This window comes from Lygodium microphyllum, chromosome 21 (genome assembly GCF_053477565.2).
Source record: "Lygodium microphyllum isolate KBCC chromosome 21, Lygodium_microphyllum_v1.1.10, whole genome shotgun sequence".
NCBI classification, from domain to species: Eukaryota; Viridiplantae; Streptophyta; class Polypodiopsida; order Schizaeales; family Lygodiaceae; genus Lygodium; species Lygodium microphyllum.
This window is the reverse complement of record NC_141155.1, coordinates 77872758-77883646: the sequence shown is the minus strand read 5'-3', so window position 1 is coordinate 77883646 and position 10889 is coordinate 77872758. Positions and strand designations below refer to the sequence as shown.

Genomic DNA, 10889 nt, shown 5'->3' with positions numbered 1-10889 from the left:
GTCAAGATAGTTCCTTCATCTCTTACTATGCAATTAGTGTGAGTTTATGCGATACATAAATACTTCTAACATGCCAATGAATGATGGGTATTTTGTAATAGAACTTCAAGTTTGGAATTTACTAAAACAAAAGGAATTTTACTGGAAGGTGGTGTCTATCCCCAAGTGCCCTTTTTCTTGATGTTGATTGATGATAGCACCAGCTTGACTTTGTAGAAGCATATGATTGTCTACATAATCTATTTGGAAGATGGAGTTAAGTGTCCTTGTGCATGTAAATTTGTGGCTCCAACTACCAACTCCCAAGGTCTACTATGACGCTAGCACTCAAGAAGTTAGGAACAACTACAAATGCATAGGACCATGTTGCCTATGCTTGCCAAGACATTGTGGCCAAGGATCACACTACCTAGTGCCTTTGCCCTCCAAAACTGTGTGGCCACCACTAACAACTACTCTCTAGTAGGTGGAAGATGTGTTGAGCTCACACAACAAAAACACTTGCACTAGAACATTATATGTTCTTCTAACAACCTTTAAGCATTAAGGGAGTTCCAACTTACCATCGAGCTATGTCACAAGAGTTGTTGGCTATGCCTCAATTCTAGCCAAGGACTTCATGGACTTGCAGGCATTTCATAGGTCATAGGGGGTTAGTTGAGAGGCCTAAGTGCACCATGAAGATGAATACTTTAGGAATATAACAATGTAACATTCAATGACAGAAGGGCACTAATGTTAAAATCTAGATTCTGAATTTCAGATCACTGATTCAAGATTGGATTGGGAAATTAGGAGAATAAAAATTTCTAACTCACGCTAAGGTAAACACTTACTACTTAACTATGCATACACTTCAATAGTTACTAGTTAGTTAATGCTAGGAATTTGGAAATTGTGACCATTAGATTAACTTTTTAGTGTTAAGTCGTTCTAGAAGTGTACTTCTAACTTTAGGTCTTCTCATGCAACTTCTTTATTCACTTTGCACTTGAGGGTTTGAAGGCTAAAAAACAATATTGAGTTTCGTACACTACTCAAATTTGTATAAGAGCACTTCATATGAAGGTCTAGAATAGGGCCTATGATTGACATCTATTTTTTGGTTTTGGCATTTTTGCCCATCAAAACAAGTAAAGAAGTTTTGCATTTGTCGAACACACGTCTTGTTTAAGATGACATCTATTACTTTTCACTCATGTTATGTATGATGTACTTCGATTTCTAGACATGTTAGACATATTCGGCATAAATGAAAGATGTTTCAATAAATTTGGATGTCACATGAAATCTATGGCATCCCATCAAGTTTAAATCTTGGGACTATTGATGACCAAGAAGTTCATATTGAGGAAAGAACAAAGCAAGGAAGGTGGGGTGGGAAGAAATTTGTGCATGCTCAAACCATGGCCTCATAACTACCATTAGTGCCATTTAAGGCATTTATTCTACGCATCAAGGGGGGGCTACCATGTTGCCCTCCATTCCCCCTCTCCCCCTCATGCATGCAACATGAAATGGGAAGAGAAGCTATGACGGTGGTAAATCACAGAGCCATGCACAAATGGTAGGGAGGAATGAAAGTACCATTGGAATTTCTTGCAGTTGTTAAAAATGATGGAATTCCTTGCAACCATGGTCGAGAAGGATCTTAGAGGAGAGATCAAATAGTTCTCTTAGCAAAGAAAAGACCAAATTCAAGACAAGCAGAAGGTGCTTAGAGCATCGGTGGCCTTCTAGCTTCCTAAGTTTAAATATCGACACACAAAAATCCAAATACAAGTGTGTTCTTCTTCTTCACGGGGAAAATTCTTGCAAAGGATGACTTTGACATTGGTTCTTGTCTATCTATTGTGCTAGGGCTAGTTTGCTAGCTTGTAGCAAGAGCTAGAGTGGATTCTCAAATCTAGAGTTAGCTATAAGGGCAACTATGTCTATGCATTGATGTGGAATCCCAACTTCTCCCCAATAGACAACCTGGTGCATGAGTGTCTAGGGATCACCTTCTTCAAGCTACTTGGTTGGGTTGATGGGGAGATCAATGCACTCACTGATGTGCTTGGGAAGGTATTGTACATCCAACACCCTTGTATGACATCATTAAGGCTAACAAGAGGGCCTACATTCTGTGCCATAGTCCTAGAGTTCCTAGAAGCTTTCAACCCCAATAGTTGGAATCAAAATCGAGGTTAATTTAGCATTCTTCCTAGTCATGGACTGGGCACTTTGCCAAAGAATGTCCTAAGCTCTCAAGCTAGCATAGACAAAAGGAGGAGGAAAAGAGTCTACATTAGGATCATTGGAAGAAGGAAGTGGTGGCTCCCCCCTAGAGCTGGAGAAGGCCTTGAGGTAGAAAGAGCCCATGTAGAAAAAGAACAAGAGTGGGCAAGTTGAAATGTCAAGAAATGACATTAAGGAGAAAGCTGAGAAGTTAGTAGAGACACTTGAGATAGCAAGGAAATGAGAATGTGCCTCCCAAAACCACCAAGAAGTGAGGCCATGGAAAGAAGAGAAAATCTCCATCAAACAAATGGCAAGGATGCCTTAGTTGACATGAACATCTATGAAGCATTGGAAGATGATGACAAGATGGAGGAGGATGATTACACTTACTATGAGTGGCTCCCACAAAGTAACTTTGATCACATGGAATGTTAGAGGATTGTGCTCAGAATCAAAGTGAGCCACATGTCAAAGGTTGATGATAAAAAGCAAGATGCCTGATGCTTTCGTGATTTAGGAGATCAAGATCGAGGAGGAATATTGGAGTGTTGATTGCATTAAGTGGTACACCATTTTGATGGCCCTATGTCAAAGAGGAAGAGGGGGAAACCCTTCTAATTGTCAAGGAGAATTAGAAACCTAAATTTCTTGCAAAGGAAAAGGATGATTGCTACTTGATGGTTAGGATACATTTAGAGAACAAGGAGGTGAATCTAATCACTATTTATACCCCTAATAGCTTAGGACCCCATGCACAAAAGTGGATGCAGAACATGGCTATGACTCCTACGTTGGTGTTTGGTGACTTCAATATGATGACATCTACACAGGGATAGATTGCATGCAATCAATATGATGGAAGTGGAAGAGAAAGAAGCATGGGAGTCACTATGCATGACATAAGAGCTCAAGGACCTTTGCCAACTACTATAGCATGGAAGCAAACAAGCCCTTTTCATGTGGCAAAACCACCAGTGTGACATGCCATGGAGGGTAGCCAACTAGGTCATGTGTATGCAAACCAAGGAGTTGGTGGATTTGTCTGTATCCTAAAGTGAAGCTATTGTAGCTAATGTCTCTCCTCTAATGACATGCCGCTTTAGGTAACATTTAAGATAACCAGAACAAGAATGAGTAATCATAGTTCCCCCTATTTAAGCTCAATGTTTCTTTTCTAGAAGAGAAGGAATATCTCAAGAAAACCATGGAGGAATGGCTCGAGGTAGGGAGACAGATAGCTAACCCCTTCACACACATTGTGGCATGCATTCAAGCTACTATTGCATGCTGTAAAGCCTATAGTAGGAGCAAAGATCAAGCTAACTACATGCACCTAGAGGGTACCCACTACTACCATAGCAAACTTCTAGAGTGGATCATGACTACACATCCTAATAACATAACTATTGTATGGCTTTTATAGGAGCTTGAGGACTATTTGCAAGCTCAAGAAGCCTACCGATTGGAAGGGCTAAAAACAAAGCTCGAGGAAAAATTGGATATGGAGAGAGAAGCTAGAATCCCAAGCTTCTCTCTACGGATGAAGAAGAAAAGGAAGACCATCACAGAAATTTAGGATGCAAAAGGAAAGGTGCATTAGGATGACTTCAACATAGTCCAAGCATTTGTGTAATATCTTTCAACCAAAGTCTCCCTTGACACAGTAGGCATGATTGCTTGTCTATTCACCAAGGATGAGCTAGAGTACATCATTAAGAAAATGAAGCATGGGAAGTCCCTTGGTCCATATGGATTGCCAATAGATTTCTATTGAACACTTTGGGATGTCTATAGCCAAGACATCTATGATTATATCAATCAGTTCAAGTGCACATGCTATCTTCCTAAGTTTATCAATCATGGGATAATCAAATTAATTCTAAAGTACAGTGGTGGACAAGTCCAATTGTCTCAATGGCATCCACTCACTATGTTGAATGTATGCTACAAGGTTGTAGCTAAGGCCATCTCTCTCATACCTAAGTATTTGTTACAAGAGATATTGCACAAGGGGCAACATGGTTTTCTATAGGGACACCACATATATGATGCGATCCCAAATCTAGCCTTCTCCTTGGACTTGGCATTAGAAAATGATGGGAAATTTATCATTGTCAACATGGACATGGATAAATCGTACGATAGAGTGTGCTCGGACTTCATCCTTGCAACTTTAAATTGGATGGGTTTTGGTTAGCCATTTTGTAAGATCATTTGGTGATTGTTTACAAATGCAACATTGATTATTAGGGTCAATGGCTTGGTCTCCCATAGTTTTCATCTAAACAAGTTGGTTCACCATGGATGCCTGCTAGCATTGCTACTCATCATAGTGATTATCGACCCACTTCTCAAACTTGTGGATTTCAAGGTTTAGCAAGGAGCCCTAAGGTGTTTTCCATTACTAGATGGCTCAACCTTTTGCACCAAGATGTTTGCAAATGTACAACTCGAACATGATTGAAGTTGAGAAAGCGAATCTTGACTTCTTATTAACCACATATGAGTTGTTTTGCTGAGTGTTAGGATCGGAGATCAGCATGTGGAAAGCATAGCTTGTTTTGATTTCCTTGATAAAGGAGGAATATTGGATGGAGGAGTACAGTTTCAAGATTGTTCAACTTGGCAACATATGTGGGTATCTCAAGGTTCCTTTGGGCATGGGTCTAACGAGCAAGTAGAAATTTCATTGACTTTTCAATAAGGTCAAGATGAAGGTAGCCAAGTACCACAACTGCCAATCAAGCTTGTTGGGAGGAATACCATTGTCAACATTGTGGTATAGCATGCAACCACATTTATTGCTATAATAAATGCATTTTCTAAGCCCAACTGGGAAATGCTAGAGATGTTATGAGGCAACTTTGTGTGGGGGTATGCCAAGGGCACAAAGTGACACTCAATTACATGGAACCTCCTTTGCGATTCCAATTTAAATGCCAGGTTAGGAGTGGAAGCGATTAAGGTCAAAGCCTCAAGGATGGCCTTCAAGCTAGTGGAGAAACTTGATCAAAATGCCCCTCGGGCAGTGATAATGAGAGGGTGGGTGACCAAGGCCAAACCAGCCAAGGGGGACTCGTAAGATCTTGGGTGAGAACACATGTTGGTTGTGGACCTAGAGTTTACAATCAACGAGTCGTTCGTGGCCAATGCACTATTGAAGATTTGAAAAAAGACTATTGAAAGCTTGAGGTGGATAGGTGAACCCAACAAGAGAGGCGACCTATCACTCCAACATTTTTAGCTATCACTTGTAGCTTATCAAGAGTTTGTAGACCAGATTCTAGTATGTCCAAAGTATTGGAGAAGAAAGGGATTAAATGTTGGAAAGACTTGGGGGAAGGCTGGCATATGAGCTTTCCTCCAAATCCTTGCAAAGCAGAGGTTTGGGCTTAGAGACAACAAGGTGGGATGGCTAGAGTCAATGAAGTGGAATGACATTCGTAGTCCTTTACACATTGGCGAGCACATGAGTTATTGCAAGGTGGGATGGCTAGAGTCAATGAAGTGGAATGACGTTCGTAGTCCTTTACACACTGGCGAGCACATGAGCTACTACTTACCTACCAAATAAGTGAATTGTTTGCGCACATTTGGATGGGGAGTCTCCCTTGCTCAATTTGTAAAGTGACAGAGAAGGGTGCACTTTGCATTTGCGGCCAGTGAACAAATTATAAACATATTATTTTTTACTTTTTTACAAAATGTGTCCTTTTAGTATGTAAAGACTGTGTACACATGTTCATGTCTAGTTTCAAAAATTGCGTGCCCACACTCCGAGGAGGCTTGACTGCCCCTATCGTCGAAGTTTTGGAAATTATTTTGCTGTGACACCTAAGGGGGTGCACATGTATTACCTCTTGATAGAAATATAGATATTATCTTTCCGATTTCAAAAAAAGGGTCATATTGCGACTTGCATTGCAGGCACGGTGCATGCTTTCTAGGAAGGAGGACTAAAGTCAAGACTCATACCGCGTTGTACGGTTGGTCTTTGAGAAAATTGACAGTAAAAAAATTAGAAATGTTAATAAAGATGTTAAATATCGGCTAAAACCCCGGGTATCACTTTGGATTCTTGGAAGAGTCCAAGTGGAGTCCCCGGCCCTCCAAGAAGCTGGCTGGCCGGCATTCACGTAAAGAACGTCTCGAGGAAAAGGAAAGGCAGTGAGCAGCACAGAAATACGAGAGAGAGAGAGAGAGAGAGAGAGAGAGGAGCTGCATGGATTTTACTCTCACAAAATGACAGAAGGCGGCAGGCTCACAAGACACAATCGATGCCATCTATACCCGTGACGAAGAACGCAGATTTCATGGCAGCCCTTTTGTATCGTCTATACACTAGAAGCTCGTATTCCCTAAGGTCTTTCATCATCACTATCCTGTCCGTCGATGGTAGCACAGGCTCGAGACAGGGAGCTCGGCTGATCGACAGGTGCTTAATCCTTTTCCTAATCACCTTGAGAGTGAGAGAGAGAGAGAGAGAGAGAGAGAGAGAGAGAGAGAGAGAGAGAGAGAGAGCCCTTGATGGTTGGTATCTGTCTCTTCCTTTCTGTGCATGATCCCAGAATATTTGGGCGTATCATTAAAATAGCTTTAGCTACTGCTTTTATGGACCTAATGCTTGTTCTTTTCTGTACATTCCTGAATCCTGAATCGTGAAAGAAAGCGCGCGCGCGCACACACGCACATGTCATACACATACCTCTCTCTCTCTCTCTCTCTCTCTCTCTCTCTCTCTCTCTGTGCCTTTACTGTTCCTGCAATACTCCCAACGCTGTGGAAAAACGCATGAAGTATTCCCATGAGAGAGAAAACGCTAAAAGGATGAGAGAGAGAGAGAGAGAGAGAGAGAGAGAGAGAGAGAGAGGCTTGCCTCTACTGTAAGTCATTGCTGAGAGACAGATTGGTCAATTTCCTATTCCGTCTTCCCTCTATTAACGCCATTGCTGAACAATGTGCAGAACAACAAAACTGTCCGGCTCTGTAGGTAATATCTGAAGCTCACACCATTATGGAGGCAAACGAAAATGTGCAGGAATCACGTGTGTTGGATCAACAGAGAAATGGTGTAACCATGGATGGCATTGAGCATGTGGAGTATGAGGACGAACAATCCCCTGTTGAGCAAGTGGCCCTTACAGTGGCCACAACCGACGATCCATCCCTGCCAGTATGGACCTTCCGGATGTGGACCATTGGCATCCTTTCCTGCATGCTTCTCTCTTTTCTCAACCAGTTCTTCTCGTACAGAACGGAGCCGCTCATCATCACCCTGATTACAGTTCAGGTAGCAGCTCTGCCAATCGGACGCTTTATGGCATTTGCCTTGCCAACCAAGAAGTTCCGATTACCCTTCATCAACCAAGAGTTCTCGCTCAACCCGGGGCCCTTCAACATAAAGGAACATGTCCTGATAACCATCTTTGCCAATGCAGGCAGTGCCTTCGGGAATGGTCCTGCATATGCAGTAGGCATTGTTGATATTGTCAAGGCGTTCTACAAGAGAAGAATTTCATTCTGGACTGGTTGGCTTATAATTCTGACCACACAGGTGGGTTTCTTTTCTGTACATGAGTCTTGCGTTTGTTGATTCTTCAGTCTGGCACTTTTTGTTCCAGCTTTGAGTGACTTATAGCATGCTGTTTGTATGTTCATTTCCCCTCTTTCCTGTTGTTTGCTCTGCTATGAAAGTTCTTAAGGCTTCAGCTTGGTATGTAAAGCCATGGATCCATGGATCATGTTATCCTGAGTTCAGTTTATCTAATTTGCACGGTTACAGACTTATGTATCCCATGTACGATGTCATCCTGTCCCTGTGCACAGTAACTGTAGAAGGTTACATCATTAATAGGGATTTGGTTTGGAAAATTGATTTCAGTCATGACATATTGTAGGTACTGGGTTATGGCTGGGCTGGACTTTTCAGAAAATACTTGATTGAGCCAGCTCATATGTGGTGGCCTAGCACACTGGTGCAGGTGTCATTATTCAGGTAAGTTAGCACACTGACGTGAATTAGATCTGCTTGGCCTACTACGCCCCTATTGTTATGCATCATAGATGATTATGTTGTGCTCAATTGAAAATTCAGGACATTGCATGAGAAGGATACCTCCAAGGGATTGTCCAGAAGCCAGTTCTTTTTCATATTCATGACTGCCAGCTTTGCTTATTACCTATTGCCAGGCTATTTGTTCAGCACACTCACATACTTTTCATGGGTGTGCTGGGCTTTCCCAAACTCTATAACTGCTCAGCAGATAGGCTCTGGGTATCGAGGACTCGGTCTTGGAGCCTTCAGCTTTGATTGGGCTGGGATATCTGCCTTTCTTTTGAGCCCTCTGGTGGCCCCCTTTTTTGCAATAGTGAATGTTGGGGTTGGATTTTGCCTGTTCTTCTATCTATTGCTTCCAATAGCATATTGGAACAATCTCTACAATGCCAAGACATTTCCAATATTCTCCTCACACCTTTTCACAGGCAATGGGACCACTTATGATATACAAGTGGTACTGAACCCAGATTTTACTTTGAACACTACAGCTTATGAACAGCAAGGCCAGGTCCATCTCAGTATCGTATTTGCTCTGGCATATGGCCTTGGATTTGCTACAATTGCAGCCACTCTCACACATGTTCTCTGCTTCTATGGGAGGTACACAAGCTACTTACTACAAAATTTGGTCCAAAAGTGAGCCTCTGTGTGTGATATTCAAGCTTTTGAATCTTTTTCAGGGAGATATGGCAACGCAGCAGAGCTTCGATGAACACTCGACCTGATGTCCACACACGGCTAATGAAAGTTTATCCTGATATACCTGGGTGGTGGTGGCAAGTGCTGTTTGTTGCTTCTATAGGAATGTCTCTGGTAGTATGTCTAGTCTATCAAGAACAAATACAATTGCCTTGGTGGGGTTTGCTCTTAGGATGTGTTCTAGCAGCAGGCTTCACATTACCAATAGGTGTGATTACTGCTACAACTAATCAGGTAATCCTTAACTTTACAAGTCCTTTCCAAACCACCTTTTTGGGGTTTTCTCTCAGCATGCTTTTTTATGCTTTTATCAATTGATTTGCAGACGCCAGGTCTAAATATAGTGACAGAGTACATAATGGGCTATATACTACCTGGAAGGCCACTTGCTAATGTTTGCTTCAAGGTTTATGGCTATATGAGCATGAGCCAAGCAGTCTCTTTCTTGGCAGACTTCAAACTAGGCCATTACACCAAGGTCCCTCCGCGATGCATGTTTCTGGTTCAGGTAAATTATGTGGCTGTTAGGCTTGTGGAAGTATAAAACCTTGTGTAATTTTCCTTAAGAGCTTTCAGTGTTAGTTAATATCTGGAACAGTAAGAGCTCGAAACTGAGATGAAAAACCATCCTCGCTGAGTGGGCAGTGGTCATATGCTGTTATTGAGCAATGGCCGTTTGTAATGCCGTGCTTAAACAGTGAGTGCACATGTGGTGTATGGGTGCTGCATCTCTTTTTTCTGATCTGAAGCTGCTTCATACAGGTCATTGGTACCATTGTTGCTGGAAGTGTGAATATGGGAGTAGCTTGGTGGCTGTTGAACTCTATCCCACACATATGTGACACAGAAGCTCTGCCGGCAAGCAGCCCTTGGACTTGTCCCAATGATGCAGTCTTCTTCGATGCATCTGTGATATGGGGGCTTGTCGGTCCAAGGAAAATCTTCGGTGATCAGGGGGTGTACCCAGCATTGAATTGGTTCTTCTTAGCAGGGGCAGTCTTACCTGTGATTGTGTGGATGTGCCACAGAGCTTTTCCTCGTGTATGGTGGATTCCACTTATCAACATGCCAGTGCTTCTGGGAGCCACTGCAAATTTACCTCCTGCCACCGCTGTAAACTACACTTCCTGGGTGGTGGTTGGAACGATCTTCAACTACTTTGTGTTTACACACCACAAGAAGTGGTGGAAGCGGTACAATTATGTTCTTTCTGCAGCTCTTGATGGTGGGCTTGCTTTCATGGCTGTGGTGTTGTATTTCTGTTTGCAGCTTTCAAACATTCAGATGAACTGGTGGGGGACTAATGGTGACCATTGCCCACTTGCACAATGCCCGACTGCCCCCGGAATCATATCCGAGAATTGTCCATTAACTCAATGACAGCAAGAGAAAGATCTCTTTTCTTTTAAATCATGCTTACAGTGGCAACTATTTGTAAAACCCAATGTAATACATAGATCCTATGTAAGAATTGAAGAATTGGACACACTTGCAAAAATTTGTAACACTTAATTTTACTGATTTAACATATTTTCAATGTTGTTGGTTGGCAATGCCATTTAGGGAATGCTCTAATGTTGGTTAGTGGACTTTGGGAGAGCTTCCAAATTTTCAAAGCTTGAGTCCACCAAGATGTAAGTCTTGGATTTGGGGGATATATACCTTTAAGGCATCTTGAGATTGTTCTTACCACACTAAGAAAAGCTCTGTGTGTGTGTGTGTGTGTGTGTGTAGCTGGTTTGCAATAGCCTAGGCAATGTGCCAATGTACAATTATACACTTGTTTTTTGAATTTCAAATAATGATTCCCACCGTCTGGCCAAGGCCTAGGGTTTTTTAGGTTTATTTTTGCAACTTGCCATACGCTTTCAACTTGCTAGGAAAATGGGAAGTAAAATCGAAAAGATTG

At 42.1% G+C, this 10889-nt stretch overlaps 1 protein-coding gene across 1 annotated transcript; it reads left to right on the top strand.

Annotated features, from left to right (window-relative positions):
* Window positions 1-6371: 6371 nt before the first annotated feature.
* LOC148018179 (oligopeptide transporter 4-like) lies at window positions 6372-10657 on the top strand. The gene is made up of 7 exons (XM_087661293.1): window positions 6372-6658; window positions 7188-7777; window positions 8121-8218; window positions 8318-8881; window positions 8962-9214; window positions 9306-9488; window positions 9743-10657. Exons 2-7 carry the CDS (start codon window positions 7238-7240, stop codon window positions 10358-10360), a joined length of 2256 nt encoding a protein of 751 aa, XP_087517419.1. The 5' UTR covers window positions 6372-6658; window positions 7188-7237; the 3' UTR covers window positions 10361-10657.
* The last annotated feature ends 232 nt before the right edge of the window (window positions 10658-10889 follow it).